This window comes from Anguilla anguilla, chromosome 14, assembly GCF_013347855.1.
Source record: "Anguilla anguilla isolate fAngAng1 chromosome 14, fAngAng1.pri, whole genome shotgun sequence".
Classification (NCBI taxonomy): Eukaryota; Metazoa; Chordata; class Actinopteri; order Anguilliformes; family Anguillidae; genus Anguilla; species Anguilla anguilla.
The window spans coordinates 11,150,903-11,169,728 of record NC_049214.1 but is presented as its reverse complement, the minus strand read 5'-3'; the positions used below and the strand labels follow the sequence as shown (position 1 = coordinate 11,169,728).

The following is an 18,826-nucleotide window of genomic DNA, read 5'->3' as shown; positions in this document are numbered from 1 at the left end:
ACACACACAAACATACACACATGCATATACACACATATGTACACACACACACATACAGACACACACACACACACACATACATACTCACACACACACACACACACACACACACAAACATACACACATGCATATGCACACACACACACACACACACACACACACATATGTACACACACACACACACACACACGCACACGGACATACATACTCACACACACAGACATACATACACACACACACACCCCATGCATCCCATGTAGCATGTGTATTAAAACCCCTGCTGAACCTAAAATGTTATTCAGGCACATTGCCAGGTAAGATATTAATGATGTCTCCTTGTGATGACACGCTCTGTAGAGCTAAGCAGAGATTGGAGGTCCTGCTTTGGCAAAGCGTCGTTTTGGCCCTCCTGTCTCTCAGACTCTGTTCTTGACAGTTATGTAGGCCAGATCTCCTGTGGTCTCCATTACATAAATAAGTGCGTAAATAATGACAGCAGCTCAATCAATAACAGCAATAATAACGCTGGAATAAATACAAAGGACTCGCGAAATACTTCTCTTTTTGGCGGTTGGTATGATTCCTCAGTTTGATGTGTGAAAATGTGCTGGGTCATGCAGTCAGGACATGGTTTTACCCATGGGGCATTTCCCACATGCGGGAGAGAGGAGAAAGAATGCAGGCTAACCCATGTCCCCTAAAATCAGTTGGGTGCCTGTTTTACTACTTGCGAGGAAAAATGTGTGTGTGTGTGTGTGTGCACGCATTTGTGTGTGTGTGTGTTGGGGGGAGGGGCGGGGGCACAGCTCCAACTACTGAGTAGTTCCAGTGTTATTCTAGTGAAAAAGTGAGAAGAGGTCGGGAGAAGGAGTGGGTGTGGCCGTCCCTTTGAAAGCTTGAGATTGCTGTAGATTGCTGTAGATTGCCACTCCAGCTGTTGCCTTGCAGCTCCTACCTGGGTTTATGGGTTTATGTCTTTATTTCCCCTGCGCTGGCAGGTGTCCTCCTAGCCTGGGGTCAGACCCTAGCTGGAGTTCCTCCGCTTGTGTTTCGCCGTTCCAGAGTAGGCTGCCTCCCCAGCCGCAGGTGGGTGATAATGCCCACGGCGGTGTACCAGCTGGGGGACGGCCTTACCGGGTGAACGGGGAGGCCCAGCTAGGCTCAGGGGAGTGCGGCGTTTTCAAGCCAAGTGTCGTTCGTTAAAGGAAAAAAAAATCTCTTTCTCTCTCCTTACAGGTATGACATCTGCACTTACAAGAACAAACCCTGTGGCACCTTAGGTAAGGAGGAGCAAGCGGTTACCCAATTACACACAGTACTTTCTGTTAATGAGTGAGTAAGCATCACATTCATTCTCTTGTACAATGCTTGTAATGACATGGAGATTAGAATTGTGTAGGGGGAGAGGGTCGGTGAGGCAAAACACACTGTTGTCAGCAAAGAAGAAGGGCGCAAGCAAGCAGTTGTCAGTAACGAAGATTGTGCGATCAACACACGTTGCCAGTCACGCTATGTCAACAGCCACAAAACTAGGCGAGCAAGTGGTTTTTTTAAATTACGCATACATGTTTCAGACTTCAGTGATTAGCTGCCGCCTCGCCTGGGCAGGGTCTCCCTCTCTTCCACGCTGCGTGTGATGCCTGTCTGCTCTGAAACAGGGAGGGGCCTCTGCGGCTCCTCCCCCCTGAGCTGCGGCGGGAAAGCTTGGCGCGCGCGGGGCTCGAACATGGCACCGCAGCCTCAGACGCCCACGGCTCCAGTTTCAGCGCCTGCCCCTCTCTCCTCCCTCGCCGTCTGCGAGGTGTCGGAGGTGTTTATGCCTCCCTGGGGGCCGTGGGGTGGGGCGAGGTGGGGGGGGGGGGGCAGGACGGGGCACAGAATTAACCTGTAGAATGAAACCCACTGCTCTCAGAGGCTGAAGATTGTGAGTGGAGTGAGAGAGGGAGAGAACGAAGGAGAGAGAGAGAGAGCAGGAGAGGGGGACAGCGTGTGAGAGAGTGAAGAGGAGAGGCAGCGAGGAAAGAAGAAATGGAGGGAGCATGCGGGTTATATTAGTGAGAAAGGTATGGGATGAGTGAGGGAGGAAGAAAGTGTGAGTGAGTGAGGGAGAGAAAAGGTGAGCAGAAGGTGAGAGAAGAGAAGAGAGTGCTAGAGAGGTTGAGAAAAAAGAAATGGAGGGAGAGAGTATGAGAGAGATGGTCATGAGCGAGAGAAAGAGACAAAAAAAGCATGAGAAAGAACGGGGGAGAGAGATAGTGGGAAAGATAGAGGGTGAGAAAGAAGGAGAGAGAAGTAAAGCAGACTGCAGGGAATGTCAGTGCCCCATCTTATCGGTGAAAGGCCCTCTAGGTAGAGCAGTATATCTCAGAAGTAATATTGTGACTCCGGGGGTGGTTTGACAGGTTGACCGCATTCGTCACATTCCCGCCTTGGCTTTAATTGCCCTGGCATCTGCTCGGCTTCCTCGTCCAGCAGCCCCCTCCCCTTCTCCCTCCCCCCCTCCCCCCGGCGCTCCACGGGATCATGATCTGGGGTCAGCGCGTTGGCCTCTGAGGTCAAGGGGTAATCCAGGAGAGGAGACAATGCATGTGCGACCTTTGAGTTTTAGTAGAAGCAGAACCCCTGGGTTTTTTTTCAGCTCTAAAGGCAGGGGAGTATTTTTGTGGGGGGGGGGGGGGGGGGGGGGGGAGGGGGGGCTGAGCTTCGCTGTCTCCCTGTCACCTCCAGGTTGCCCTCCCCTCCTGGACTGGCTTTGAAAGTCAGTAGCCCTTTATTTGCGAGTTTGCTCTTGCCCGCTTGCCGAAGGAGGCGGAGCCCCCCCGTAGCTCTTACAGACTTACAGACCCAGGTAGATCTCCCCCCTGCCCCCCCCCCCCCCCCCTGGTCTGAGGTCTGAGCTGTGGTCCGGTGTCTCTCAGGACTCTTTTGGTTTTGGGCCTAACAGCACTTTGACCTCTGTGCTCCGGGGTTCTCCCCCCCAGCCTCTGATGAATGGAGGGATCTGGTTTCCCCTCCTGCCATGATGGGGGGTGATTCAGCCAGCCCTCTCACATGGCTGCCGCTCTTTACAGACATCACCGGCCCTGTGACGCCGTCATTATCGCCCCCTTTAACGGTCTTTATTACATTAATCCCGCCTACAGTGTGCGGCTGCACATGGGCAGACTGATCCCTCTGCTCACTCTTTTGCCTGTCAGGTTACATTGCAGCTAACTAGCTGAATGAAGAACCACACACACACACACACATGCACACCAACACACACACACACACACACGCACACACATATATATAAATACAAATAAACCCAGGGGTATATAAACATACATATACACAGACACAATCACACATACACAGGCAGACATGCAGGAACACACACAGGCACACACACACGCACACACACATGCATACATGTTAACCCCAGCCTGTGCAGAATTTCCTCATGCGCTCTTTTCCGCTGGTGTCATACAGGGCACCACCCCGTTGTCAGTTAGCGCTTCCTCATGAGAAATGGCCTCCAAACCAAAGATCGCACCACCATGGGGGTTTGAGGAAGTTGCACTAGAGACACCTGGATTTTGGCCTTCCCCCCTTTTCCACAATGGAGCACGGTGACCTCAACGCCCCACTGCGCCCCCCCCCCCCCCCTTCCCCCCAGGGCACAGTCTGTAAGGGATGTGGGCCCTGACTGTCTGCAGCCCTAAATCCACAAAAAGATGAACTAGCAGACATGGTGACCCAGCCCACGGTGCCCCACAGTGACCCACAATGCTCCACAGTGCCCCACAATGCCCCACAATGCCCCACAGTGCCCTGCAATGCCCCACAATGCTCCACATTGCCCTGCAATGCTCCACAGTGCCCTGCAATGCCCCACAATGCCCCACAGTGCCCTGCAATGCCCCACAATGCTCCACAGTGCCCTGCAATGCTCCACAGTGCCCTGCAATGCCCCACAGTGCCCCACAGTGACCCGCAGTGGCCGGGCCCCAGGCAGACGGCATGCAGTGGAGGCTCGTTAAACACTCACACGCTAGGCACAGCCAGCAGTCCTACTGCGGCATGCTCTCCGGAAACATAAAAAAATCTGCATGGATTTAATATTTCCTCCAGTCCACGGAGATCATTAAAAGCTCTTTAAGTGGAAGTTTGTTTTTCGACAGAGGGGAAAATTTTGAAAGCCCCAATGTTACTAATGACAGCTGACAGTCAGTGTGGAAAGCAGGTGCTTTTGGGAGCTGATCTCGCTGTGTCTTCTGGCATGTTCTGCTGCTCCGCCTGCTGTCGACATTGACAGCCTGTGTTGTGAATGTAAGGGGTGAGAGGTGTAGGACTTTCATTTTACACATTCGGAGTTTAGCTTTTAATTCATTTGGTCTTTTTGCTCATCTACCCACTCATAAAAAATGTTTTACACATTCAGAAATCAGGTACTCTTTCTTACACTCTCACTCTTTCTCTTTCTTTTTTTTGCCTTCTCTGCAGCCTTGAAACGGCAAAAACATCTATATATTTTTTGAAAAAAAAAAAAAGGAAAATGTTTTCTTAAATTCCCAGCCCTGGCTCGCATTACTAGGTGGTCCCTAGTTACCAGAAGTAAAATTTATAAATCTAACCCCTTGTCTAGACATTTTCCAGCTCCGACTGCAGTTCAAAAAAATATTAATGTCTAGCCGGCGATGCAGAACTCCCCCCGGTGATTCAGGGAACGACTTTGAGTTTAACTTTTTGCCAACTCCTCTGTCAGTGCCACGGAGGTTGCAGCGAAGAATCCAGGCTTTTATGGTGGGGGTTTTTAAGAACACTGTACCTTGGCCTGAATGTTTGTATTTGTGCCCTTGTGTGTATGTGTGTGTGCGTGTGTGTATGTTTGTTTTTGCATGTGTGTGTGTGTATGTGTGTGTGTATGTTTGTTTGTGCGTGTGTGTGTGTGTGTGTGTGTATATGTGTGTGTTTGTGTGCGTGTATGCGTGTATGTGTGTTTGTGTGTGTGTGTGCATGTGTGTGTTTGTGTGTGTGTGTGTGTGTGTGTGTCTGTGTGAATGTGTGTGTGTGTGTGTGTCTGTGTCTGTGTGAATGTGTGTGTGTGTGTGTGTGTGTATGTGTGAATGTGAATGTGTGTGTGTGTGTATGTGTGTGTGTGAATGTGTGTGTGTGTGTCTGTGTCTGTGTGAATGTGTGTGTGTGTGTGTGTGTGTATGTGTGTGTGTGAATGTGTGTGTGTGTGTGTGTGTGTGTACTCAGGTCTGGCGTCAGTGGCAGGAATGTGTGAACCGGAGCGTAGCTGCAGCATCAACGAGGACATTGGCCTGGGATCGGCGTTCACCATCGCCCACGAAATCGGGCACAAGTGAGTACACACCTGTGACCTCACCTGCACAAGTGAGTACACACCTGTGACCTCACCTGCTGCCTGCTCGGAGAAATGACTGCTGAAAAGCACAAGCTATCACAGTGACCTCGCTGTTATGGTTCAGAGACACACAAGCCCACGTTAATGTTGTCGTTATGATTTAAAAAAGCACTAACATTGTCCAGTTTTGCCAGCCATGCTTAACTACACCAGTAACAAATACCACACTTATTCTTTCCGTGTTCATTTGATTTAGAGATACTTTTTGAGACCAGCCTGGCCACGACTGCCCTTGACCTTATAAAATTCATAAAAACCCATGTCAGGGTTTGTTCATGTCAGTACTCCTAAGACATTTATGATTGTAGTCATATTTAAAGACAGATTTGTGCATTTTAAACACCATATTACTTATGTAATACATAACTGCTTATTGTTAGTTTTTTCACTTTCAGTAGTTTTGTCTCCATTGACTGCCATTCATGATTTTTTAAAAACTTGTATCAAGAGTAACTGAGAACAAATGTATATTTTTTTCCAAAATTGCATCTTTACCTTAAACAATAGGATTATTGTGGCTAATACAAATAATATGTTTGCTATTTTACCTTTATGTCTGGCAGTGACTCTCTTCTCTCTGCATTTTTTGCTATGCACGTTGTCTGCATTAAAATCTAGACATTAGACATTCGACTCAGCACATTTTTTTCTTCTGTAGTTTTTTTGTCTCCAATTCACATATTTCTCCTATGAATGATAGTGTCCAAATACCTTACGCATTTGTCAACCTGAACATAAAGCAAAATAATTATGATGTATTGGTCTACGTATCCCCTCTACAGAGTTCACCAAGATGGTGATCTTCTTTATTATGTCTCCTGTCTGCCTCGCTTGTAGGGCAGTTGAAAAAATACTGGGTGCTTTGAGAGGGGGTTCAAAAAACCCCACTCTACCAAGATTTTCAGCTCCACTGCTGATTCTTTCCTGGAGTGGAGTGAAATTTCTTGAATGTGATCCTTGGAAAAACACAGAATAATCGTATAATGTGGCTGGGTTTGTTATATACAATATTATATACAACTGATTTGTACTTTCAGACTGTGGGGGAAAAGTATGCTTCTAGCACTGAACTACAGTATTATATATTTATCTGTGTTCATCCACATCCATAAGGCTGAAGAGCCACAGAGGATTCCCTTTTTTTGGGGGGGGGTGTAACGGGTAAATGTGTTCTCATTCCTGAAGCCTTGATTTATGGAGGACTTGATCCTCATTCCCCCCTGTCTGTGGCTTCTGATGTGGTCTGTCCCACCCTGCAATTAGCAATGGACAGGTAAGCACAAGGGTGGTGATTAGAACTTTCTCGTTCCTCCAAAGATCCAGACAGCGTCTGACCTTCGACCCCCCCCCCCCCCCCATCCCCTCCACACAGCTGTTTCAGAGTCAAAGCACTCCCCACACACACACACACCCGTCTAGCAGGACACCCTCCTCTTAATACTGCAGCCGTTCCCCGGCCGTCCAGAATGGCCCGTGGCCTGGTCGCCGCCAGATTTAGACCCGCGTGGAGTGTGTGACGCACTCCTCTCTCTCTCTCTGTTTGTCCCGTGGCAGTTTTGGCATGAACCACGATGGGATCGGGAACTTGTGGAGTGTGTGACGTGCTCCTCTCTCTCTCTCTGTTTGTCCCGTGGCAGTTTTGGCATGAACCACGATGGGATCGGGAACTCGTGTGGGACCAAGGGCCACGAGGCCGCCAAGCTGATGGCAGCGCACATCACGGCCAACACCAACCCCTTCTCCTGGTCAGCCTGCAGCAAAGACTACATCACCAGCTTCCTGGAGTAAGTGGGGGAGGGCGGGTGTTAGTGTGGGAATGCTATTCCTAGCAGCCTTTTCTCTTTTAATAGCAGCCTTTTCTCATTTTTTTTTTACCCATTTATGGTCTTTTAACACTAAAAGGATGGGGCAAAAAAAATCTTTGACGAGGTATAAATGTCAGAACACGGGTTGATATCAAAACAACTATGATCACAGTATGTTATAAGTTATGTAACTAGTAACAGTATTGTTTAAACCTTACCTTGCCTGTGTTTTTTCTTCACTTTTTAAAATTTAGTTGAGTTTAGTTTTCTGATCTAGCAGTAGAAATGACTCAGCTTTCCTGAACATGCTGTATAACTTCAGTGGGATTTTTAAAACAACTTTTTCTCTTTCTAAACTCCCTAGCAAACAGCAAAAAGAAGTTGTGACCACAGTTTGGGTCAGTCTGTGGTCTGTTAAAGCAAACTGTTGATAGCCGCCTAAATTTACGTACACAACTGCAGCACACATGCAAGGAGAGTCAGAGGGAGTAGGGATAGTGTTACGGGAAAGATGTTATCTGTATTGCGTGCGTATGAGTTTGCTTTTTTTATATATAAATAGGAGAGCAGACAGTCCACCCTCCTTATTTTCTCACTTTATTCAGACAGGGGAAGTTGAGAAGAATACAGATAAAGATGGGTTCACAGTACAGAAAGTTATGTGGCGACAAGCACTTTTCTTGATTCATACAGGGGTTGCACAACACATTACATTTCTTTCAGAATTTAGTAGATGCTTGCACGGCTTACATTTTACATACAATCCATTCATACAGCTAGATATTTTACCGAATCAATTTTTGATAAATACCCCACTTGGGTGTACAACAGCAGGGCCCCAGCTGGAAATCAAATCCATAGGCTTTGGTTCCCTAACCATTATGCTACACTACCAACATGCAGTCCTTTCTTCATGTACTTCCAGCGAGTGCCAGTAGGAATGAGGATTCACACACCATGGTGATATTTATGACTCTTGTGATACTCCTCCTTTTTCCAGCTGTTCAGATAAGAAACATAATAACAGAACCTAGGTAGGGGTATCTGATAAGGTCAATCCCCCCAACTCCCCCCAGTTGGATCCAAATATAGAATAGTGACTTGTTGAAAACATGGAGTTGAAAGTTCAAACCCAAGGACATGTACCATGTAAGTGTGACATTACTGAGGGATGTTAAAGACAGAGACCATTTATTTGAACTGCCCAAACTGTTTCTAATGTGAGATTTTAATAATAAAATATTTTACAATGTGATTATAGCAATAATAATCAAAGGCATCATTCAGAAACATTGCAATAATGTTGTGACTCTCACGTTTGCACTCGTATGGAGCTCAAGCTCTTGGTACCAAAACAAATCATCCCCAAAGCCCTTTTCCCTTAATGTGTGGGGAACTGGAGGCCAATGCAGAGTATCCTGTTTGTTCTCACGTTACGCCTCACCTATTCCAGTGTGAACGAGGCCAAGTACTAAGCTCATAAACAGGAGATCTGGATCAATGCTAAGTTAATTAAATAAGGGGCACGTTGTGGTCATGGTTTTATTGCTGAGATTCACCAGAGGAGAAGTTCAGCCTGTGGGCGCATGGAATGGAAGAGAGGAAGGAATTACCATGGCTACAGATCCTGATGTTTTGAAATGTGTAACGGTGACAATAGTGATAATGAGGGTACTGCTCGTAATGACTGATAATGAGTTGGATTTACGCAGTGGGTTTCTTCTGTTCCAAGGAGTTATTATCTGAGTGTGTTTTTTAATGGTGCCTGCATGTTGCGGCAAGGCTAGCTGTGCATGTGAATTTCTCCCAGATAAATAAGTAAAATAAATGAGCAAAGCAAAGTAAACCTTTCTTTGCTTGACAGATTTACAAGCTCACTCTGTTTCACTAATCCTGGCTTCCTTTGGACAGAATCTTCTTCAAAGACAGTGTCAAACACCATCAGGCCTGACCAATGTTCTGAAACTTTTTCAGATTCTACATATTTTAAAATATCACCCACTCCCCACTTGGCTACCCTTTCTGCAATGCCATGTGTGTTTTTTTTATCTCCCGTAATTGGAAACCTTGGTGTATGAAATTCTCGGATAGATCTGATACATACAGACATGCTTACTAAGGGAATGTAATTAACGATTGTATTGTATTCACCCTGTATCTGAAACCATTCTCTTTTTTTTCCAAGGTTCATCCTGAATGATTTCAATATGAACCTTGGAAAAAATAAGCTAGCATAGAGGAAAGATGATAACTCTGGTCTGGTCAGTGAAATAAGGAATAAGAAAGGGCTCAGGGCTGTGAAAGATGGTGGTGCCAGCAACACAGAGGAGATTGCAGCATGCCAGCTACACGCAGGAACACAAGGAACTGCTTGTACCTGTATGTTAATCTCTATTGGCCTGCTGTCATCACAGCCACACTGATTGGACAGGGTTGATTGGAGGCAGTGAACAGTGGGCTGGAATATATTCAGTGTTCTTTTTTCCAAGTCATTTTTTGTGGTTTGGTACCATCATCCTCAATTGGTTTGTTCTGCTGGTGCCATATTTTCCCTTCCTTCAGTGCAGATGCTTCTTTTTAATTGGTTCAGAAGGGCATTGGCTTTCAAAATGAGGACGTCTTTGCGCGCTCACACTTTTGCTCCATCTGAGCCGTCATGATTGTTGGATATGCAACACGTTTCCTTTTGCCAAGTAAACAGCTTTGGCTGTGGAGCTGGCCTAGTTTCAGAGGTTCGCTGCTGCTCCATTTAGGGTGTGCAAGCTTTTTGAGAAATAGCTTGTGAATGCAAACATGGTTCACTCACAGTTTACAGGCTGATGTTTTCTGCTATTATGTCATTGCTTTTTAAAAGAACCACATTTATGATTTTCTTCTTTAATGTGAAGAGCCGTTTCGCATATGGATTTTGAATCCTGTGCTTTATGCGGCTGTGTATTCTTAATTTTGCTCGGAAGGGATGAGTCTGTACTTTATGCAGTGACAGGGAAAAGTTTCAGGTAATGCCTCCAGTCCACATTAGTGTTTTTTTCTCTCTCTCCCAGTGTTGTTCTTTTGAAAAGATTCCCTTTTGATGTAATAAATTTGGCTTATTTCAGTGGACAGGAAGTTTGGTTGACATTTCAAATAGTATTTTTAAGTGACTTAGGAGAAGTGCTTAGTGAAGTGCCCACCCCCCTCTCTCTCTCTCCCCCCTTCTGTGTGCGGTGGTGTGCTGGGTGTACAGGGGAGTTGTTGACCCTCTCTGTCCCTCTCCAATGGTGGGGGGAGACCCGCTGAACCCCAAGAAAAAGGGTTATTCTAGCAAACAACCAAAAGAAAGAAAGAAAGAAAGAGAGGGGGTGCAGGAAAGCGGAGCTCATGAAACTAAACACTGCACTTTTCGCATGCCCCAGGGCGAGAGCTCAAGTATTCCTTCCTCTTCCATATATTTGGTTTAGTTTTCAATTAGATTAGACTTCCGATTTTCTGGTGGGAAGCAAGGGATCCCTGTTTCAGCTAATTCTCCTAAAGCCACTCAGCAGTAAAAAAAAATAAGACCATGGTAGTATGTATCACCGTGTTGGGCTCTTTCTCTCTCTGTTTCTTTCTCTTTCACAGTCTCACACACATACTCGCTCTTTCTTTCTCTCTCTGTCTTCTTGCATTCTATTTTTTGGTTGGACCGCAACAGCGGGGCCAGCCCTACAAACGCGAATGTCTGTGACTGACTGAGTGACTGAGTGATGAAGTTACACCATTGGTCATCCGAATTATAACGTCACACCATGGGTCGGCCGGTCCAGCCATATACTAGGTTTTGACCTGGTCTTGTTTGATTACTCTACAAGTCATACCACTGTCCCAGGATATTTAGAGTTTCGCCTTGAAAGAGTGCTTGGTACTTGGTGTAGAACCTGGGGTCTCATTTATAAAACTCTGCGATTTGATACTAAAATATTGTGTTTGCACGAAAGTAGAAAAGTCCCTACAGTCAAAAATGTCCTGATTTATAAAGGTGTGTGTAGGCCGAACTGCGTGCAATCACAATTAATTTGAAATTTTGTGTACATGAACGAGCCTAGTGTCCAGCCCCATTAACTCCCACAAGTAACCAAAAATGGTTAATCAAATGGCAGTTGTGAATATGATATGAATTGCTTGTCATTCCCAATGAATTGTCAGAGAGAATGGAGAAGTCAGATCACAAAGCAAAAAAGATAAACTTCACAGAGTGTAAAATGAGACACTTGTTATGGAGGAAGAGGCCTGACAGGCTATATTGTTAGGTGGAATTAGTTGTAGCAAAACCAATAAAAGAAAATTTGAGTAGCAGCTTGTCACAGCAGCTGAATAATTTACAGATCTGTTTGTTCTGTAGTTTGTTTTTATAAATCCCAAATATGTTGGGGAAAGTGGCTTGCGCATCTTTTTCGTGTCTATGCCCCATTTATAAGTGAGGCCCTTGGAATGTATTTTCACTTGTGGCCTGTCTGGTGTGGATTGAAAACTAAAGTAAAGTCTGGTGAAAGTCAGGGGATAAATGTAGTGACATTCCCTATGGTCTGATATTAAATCCTAATGGTGTGAGCACTAACTCAAGCAGACAGGCTCACAGGTCAGCACATGACTGGTCATAGTGTTCCCCAGGGTTTGAGTCAGCACATGACCCCGTCTTGTCGTGACTCCTGTTAATCGGGTGCCTGCAATACGCCTGAAATCTGTCTGCCTCAGCTGCCAATAAACTGTATTCCTCTAACTCAGTGACTGCGCAGCTCAGCTGGTGGACGGCAGGGTGGAAAGAGCACAAACTAGGGAATCGGTGCATGCTTGTCCGGTCTCTTGCAAGCAAACAGAGTGTGTGGACTGCAAATATGACAGCACATTCCAGATTAAGAGGAAAGGAAGAAATAGGGAATAACAAAGAAAAGAAAAAAACCTTCTAAATACTCTTTTCTGTGAATGCAAGTTTTTATATGTGGTATTAAAGATGCAGAATGTAGCATTAACCTGCCCTTGGTAAAGGTGAGAATGCTTACCTGAATTACCCCTCAGAAAAGATTTCAGCAACAGGAATGGGTCAACTGTGCGATGTAGGTCGTGCATGATTCAGTCGCCTGTTGGCAAGGTTCGTCTCTGTAGGAAGAAAATAGCACGGTGCAAATGCTAATGAGGAAAACAGTTATATTTCTGCTCACAGAACATGGAGGTTCTGCGTTCGTATCTGTGGCGTAGTTCTTCACGGCTGCCTGTCTGCGTGATAAAATGTAAGCGTTTATGTTGTACCGGAGCCCGCTTGTCCTTCCGAGGGATATTAAACATGTCCTCCCGGCATTTTTCTGGATGGGCCGATCGGCAGTAACCGCCCCTTTTATTCACGAGAATGGAGAGGTGCTTTTCCAGGCCCGTCCCACTGCATCGAGGTGCACTCCCTGACTTCCCGGGAACATCCATGGGGTTCGACACTGCTGCCTGGGGGGGGGGGGGGGGGGGGGGGGGTCTAGCCTGGCATACAGAACCCAGAAAAAATATACCCAAACCAGAAAAGATACTTGTTTGCCTTCCTTTTGAATTGTTCTTAAAAAGATGCTTTGAAGAATACAAAAATGGCTTGAAATAGAAGGCTTTTTATTTTTTATTTTTTTGTGAGCGCACATATTTCTGTGTGACACAACAGACTAAACACAGCTCTTGCGCGTGACAGCTGGCCTTTGGCCTACTCCAGACGTCTCTCCCTCTCTCGTTCTTCCTCTCTTTCCCTCTCCCTGCCTTTCTCTCGCTCTCTCTCCCGTCTCTTTATTGCTTCTTGAAGGGATTCCACAGGAGCACTGACTCACAGCGCTGTACGAATGTCTCTCTCTGGGTTTAAGGGTCACGGCTAGCCATAGCTCTTCATAGTGCTCCTTCCTACAAAATTCTGTCACCAATATCACCACAGAATTTCTTCACTTTTAATCAATGCAACCAACTAAACATGTTCTGTGGTGAATATTATTGAGTGGGGAAAAATTTTCCGTCTCAAAATAAAAGACAAAATGTTGGAGGGGTTTGAAATATGCTCACATACTGCTATATATCTTTTTTATACTTTTTTTCTAAATAGTTTTTTTAAAGGTTTTTATTATTGTTATTTTTCCTGGGGGGGGGGGGGAATGAGCAACTTGACATTTACGCAATGAGAAAAATGACTTGGACAGTTGGGTTTTTGGATCTGCTGCTTTTTTTTCAAGCCCCTATGGCTGATGAATTGCTTTTCTGTGCGCAGTGCATTTTTTCAATACCAGTCTACAGTATTTCATCCTGTTAAATGACTGGTCAGCGAAATGCTATGTGCTTAAACCCGAGTGAATGTACAGGATCTGGTTTCTTGCAGAAGGGTGGTTTTGCGTCCGGGGAGAACGGTGTGCTTGTCTCATCCCCCCATTGTCTGCAGGGGCCTGTCCCTCCTGCCGGCCCGCAGTGGCTGTTGAGCGGCAGCTGTGTGCCAGAGGTGCGGCGTGTAAAAAAAGAGACAATTCTATTGTGGGTTTGTTTTTTTGACAGCTCAGGTCGGGGGACGTGTCTGGACAATGAACCTCTGAAACGAGACTTCCTGTACCCCACAGTGGCCCCGGGGCAGGTGTACAGCGCGGACGAGCAGTGTCGTTTCCAGTACGGCGCCTCCTCCCGCCAGTGCAAGTATGGGGTAAGGAGCCCGCGCCTCAGTCCCCCCCCCCCCCCTGCCCGGAGAGTGCGGCTGCATGGAGCAGCACAGCCACAGGCACCAGCACACAGCACACAGGCACCAGCACACAGCACACAGGCACCAGCACACAGCACACAGCACACAGCACACAGGCACCAGCACACAGCAGGCAGCACACAGAACACAGCACACAGGCACCAGCACACAGCACACAGCACGCAGCACACAGGCACAGGCACAGGCACACAGCACACAGGCACCAGCACACAGCACACAGCACACAGGCACAGGCACCAGCACACAGCACACAGGCACAGGCACACAGCACACAGGCACCAGCACACAGCACACAGCACACAGGCACAGGCACCAGCACACAGCACACAGCACACAGGCACAGGCACAGGCACACGGGCACACAGCACACAGCTCACAGCACACAGGCACCAGCATACAGCACACAGCACACAGGCACAGGCACACAGGCACACAGGCACGCAGCACGCAGCACACAGCACACAGGCACCAGCACACAGCACACAGCACACAGGCACCAGCACGCAGCACACAGGCACAGGCACACAGGCACACAGCACGCAGCACACAGGCACAGGCACAGGCACAGGCACACAGCACACAGGCACCAGCACACAGCACACACACAGCACACAGCACACAGGCACCAGCACACAACACACAGCACGCAGCACACAGGCACAGGCACAGGCACACAGGCACACAGCACACAGCTCACAGCACACAGGCACCAGCACACAGCACACAGGCAGCTCTCAGCGCCCCCTTACACAGCTCCATCTGCCTCGCTGTATTTCCAGAATTCTCAGTCATTTCAGATAGAGAATAATACTCTTGTTCAAGTTCAAAATCTCGCCGATTCACATGAAAAATGTAAAAAAAAAAAAAAAAAAAGCATCCAAAGGGTTTCCCTCTCTCAGTTCTGCACAGAGGACTATACCCAAAAAGTACTATATTATGTTAAAGTTCTCTAGGTCACTAGTTTTCTTTGAATGTTGGTTTGAATGTTGGTCTGTGTTATAAATGTAGGATAAATACCTGAATAAATGGTCAATTTATTTTTTTTACATTGGCTTGGAGCAGAACAGTTATTTAAATATGGAGGCAGGGCTCTTATTGCATGTTGTGCTTTGCAGATTATTGTTTATAAGTCTACTGTCTGTGAGATGAGCGTGTGGAGCCCATGCATTCAGTCCCAGCCTGTTGCGATGGGTTGCGATGGATGATACAGGAGGCGACTGGGGTTCGGCAGACGCACATAGTAAATGCAGGCTTGCGAGAGAGCTGTGGGGAATAATAGCTGTCTTCAGACTGTGCCCGAAGACTAGCTATTATTTCTACCACTGACCTTAAGGAGTTTGGCCAGGGGGTTTGACTTTTCTTGAGTCAGACGGCCTCCTGCAGGCACGATTACAACACGATCTTTCTGATGTGCCTCTCAAAGCCTCGGATCACAAAGCCACTGGCCTCGTACGGGGCCTTGGCGGCGTTTCACTTGGCCCATGACAAACAAATAAGCTTCAAATGAAAGAGCGGAACCCCCTTTTTACTTATTAAAGTAAATCAAGTGGTATCGTAACCCCGGGGGAAACAGCGGGCGCGAGGAAAGGGACAGTATTTTAAACGCGGAGGAAAGCTGTTGCAACACTCCCGCATGTGTTCATTATTTATGTCTTATTCCTCTTGTGCTCAGCTGTTTCAACACAGCCAAAGAGGTGTTCTTGAGAGAGGTGGCTGAGGGGGCTTGATTTCTCTCCAGAACTCCAAAGGATTTATATAAGCAAATCATTGTTTTTGTTATATATGAACAGTACTGTCCTGGTGCCAGAAGGTTGGGGTGGGGTTTCGGGTGAGGAGCTTGTGCACTAGGAGAAGTATTTGATTTTGTTCCAGCCTCAGTGGGTAATGGACTTGTACATGTCAATTAAGGATAGTCTTCACAATCCACACGAGAAACTTCTCTGAGTCACTGGTTGCCTTTCTTTCTATGTATCCTGATTCAGTACCTTGGAGTACATTGGGAATTTCCTCTTTAATTGCCAGTACAGATTGTTCCCTTGGATGGAGATCGAGAGAGGCTTTGCCAAGCAGGCATTCTCCTCTGGGGATCAGCCAAAGCTGTGAGGTTAATCTTAACAAAGAGTAATAATTATATTAGTATGTGAGACTTGCTTCATCACGTGCGCTTGGAGAAAGGAGAGAAGGGAGATGAAGGAGAGCAAGGTGCTTCTCTCTCTTGCTCACATTCTCTGCCAGTCAGTCCATGATTCAAGCTGTGTAAGATTTGAATAACTTACTATAACTATAAGAAAATTGTGGCTAAGTATTGGACTCCCCATCACAGAGTACCTCACAAAGACTGCCTGTGCAAAGTCATTGGACTCCATTGGTTTCATCCACCTATGATGATGGTATGACCAACTCGCGTGGGTCATTGAACCACGAGTGACCACCTCGGACAGTTTGTTTGTGATAGCTGTGATTTTCGCCTTGTGTGTCTGTGCTACAATGGTTTGCTGAAGAAAAGTGGGCTGTTGGCTGATGAAGAAGTACTGAATGAATGTCTACACTGGGAATGAGGTCGTAGGTGACTGATGCTGGAGACACCAAGGAAAATTGTCTGCATTTTTAAAGCAACTTTGACGAGAGAGTTATTCAACACTAACACATGACTAAGACTTGTTCTACGGACCACATTAGCATCTTAGTGGCTGAAAACTAGTGTTGTCCGGAAAGATACAGTAAATGGAGACTTACCAAGTGATGCGAGGCCTCAGTGTTACACAGTATACCAGTGACCAACAAATGGTATTTCCCTCATTATCATAGATGCTCTCAGCAGACAAGGTTGTTTTGAGTAAGCTGTCGGACATTTGGTCTTGGTTTTTTGTTTCCACTGAATCTGTCATCTCCAGCATGATGTCCTGTACCATATAGGAGGTGAAGGAGCCAAGAAACATAAAATCAATATGTGCGTGAACATTTAAGGTCCGACAGTTAAGGTTGCTGACAATTTATGTGACGGGCTTGCCTGCCAGTTTGCCATCCGACCTGTGTGACGATTTATGAAATGGACATCAATGCAACTGACACTAAGCCACAGCAGTCGTGCCCTGAGAGAGATGCAGGTGTGAAGAAAGACAGCATGCCTTAAGCTGAGGAAGGATAAAAGGCTCTTTAAGGCAAGCTGGTTGGTCCCACGGTTTGGGTGAAGAGGCAAGATCCATGTGAACTGTGTGCAGAATCCAGTGTCAGACCAGGCCCTGCTTTGACCCCCAAATAGTGAAGTGTTCAGTGTGAAATCGCTCTGTGCTACAGAATATATTACACTAATAGAGTACATCTGATCCTGCTTGGGGTCTGTGAAAGTTAAATGAATGCTGGTTATGTTGTTGTGCAGTCTCAGTGCTCAGATTTGTGCGATACTTCTCACATCCAACGGGAATATGGGATCTATAGCCTCCCACATATTTACTCAGTCAAATCATCATCAAGGGCAAAGATCCAAATGTGATGTAACTTTTTGTCCTTTGACATGTGTCTTTGTGTGTTCTACATAGATCACAAATCAGGTCTCAGAACCAGGCAAATAAATATGAAGGTTCAGTTCCATTGGATTGGTTAGAAATGCACGCCATGAAGATGGCCCCCACAGAGTCAGACCACATCCATTCCCTGGGTTCATATTCTGCCTTTTTATGTACTGTATATATATATATGTGTGGTTTTAAAGATTATTGAATACTACAAAAAGAGCTCAGATAAAAAGGTGCTGGTCCAAAAAGCAAAATACCTATTCAGCCAGACTACTTTGATGGCTCCATTGCTCCCCCCGTTTTTTTTTTTTTTGTTTTTGTTTTTTTTTGTTGGGTGTCTCAGATCAATCCATCAGTGTCACAGAGGTGTACATGTGGCTGAAGGCATGACCTTTACAGTGTGGACTTTTAAATGGTTCACAGTAGATCTTATTGGAAACAGATGCGGACTGGGGCTAACGCAACTGTAGCAACATGGGAGCCCCAGCTATCTTCTCTCTTCAATCCGGACGGGAGCTGGAGGCCTACGTGGTCAGGTCATATTTATTGACCCAGGGGTCTGAAACTGTGGCTTTGTGTTATTACTCTTATTTCTCTGCACAGTCATCTGTCATGCAGTGCTGACCTGTAAATCCTTTGAGGTTGAGGCTTCAAAAGGGTTCCATCGCCGTTTGTAATCAATGCAAGACTGTGCAAGGGTTTTGTTGCTATGTGTGTTAATTTTTAAGGGATATATTTACTTAATGTCAAGTATCTTAGACTAAAGATGATCTTATTCAAACTTGGTGAAGCATGGAAGATGAGAGCACAGACAGGTCCCCTTTGGGTGTTTGAAGGACTCTAGGATTGTATGATTTAAGTCAAAACCTATTCAGACCTTTTCTAGTGCCTTAAGCCCCTGGCAGTAAATTTGTGAAAATAATTTTACCCCTGCCAATTGACAAACTCAGAGGCCCAGTTTCATGCTGTTACCAGCTTAAATAACTCACTAAAATGTCCTTCTTGAAATAATCATGTCACATTGTCATTTAGTGTTGAGCAATTGTTTAGTTTGTTTCATTATCTGCTGATAAGGAGTCCTGAACTTTGCATTTGTTTCTGTCTTGTCTTGCCTGATGGGTCAGTATAAATATAGGTGAGCTTTCTTTCTCGGGAGAGTCCACAGCTGGACACACATCCCTTTGGTCCAGGCTGTTCCATAGAGTTAAAAGCTCAGGTCTTTGGGAGTTAGAATAAATCTTAGTATAGAGTGACCTCCAACTGCAGGAAAGAGGGTGGATACCTCTACCATAGAACAATGAGTAAGATATAACTGGGCAAGAAAACAAAACAATGTGTGCTTATGTACAGAACTGGCTTTTAAAATCAAACA

At 46.0% G+C, this 18,826-nt stretch overlaps 1 protein-coding gene across 1 annotated transcript in view; it reads left to right on the top strand.

Moving 5' to 3' along the window:
* The window catches only part of adamts6 (ADAM metallopeptidase with thrombospondin type 1 motif, 6), a 74,857-nt gene that overhangs the window by 16,068 nt on the left and 39,963 nt on the right, over positions 1 to 18,826 (top strand). The window contains exons 7-10 of the mRNA XM_035389931.1: positions 1,237 to 1,280; positions 5,245 to 5,350; positions 7,051 to 7,197; positions 13,741 to 13,882. Coding sequence (XP_035245822.1) covers positions 1,237 to 1,280; positions 5,245 to 5,350; positions 7,051 to 7,197; positions 13,741 to 13,882 — 439 coding nt within the window. The remainder of the gene's footprint in view (positions 1 to 1,236; positions 1,281 to 5,244; positions 5,351 to 7,050; positions 7,198 to 13,740; positions 13,883 to 18,826) is intronic.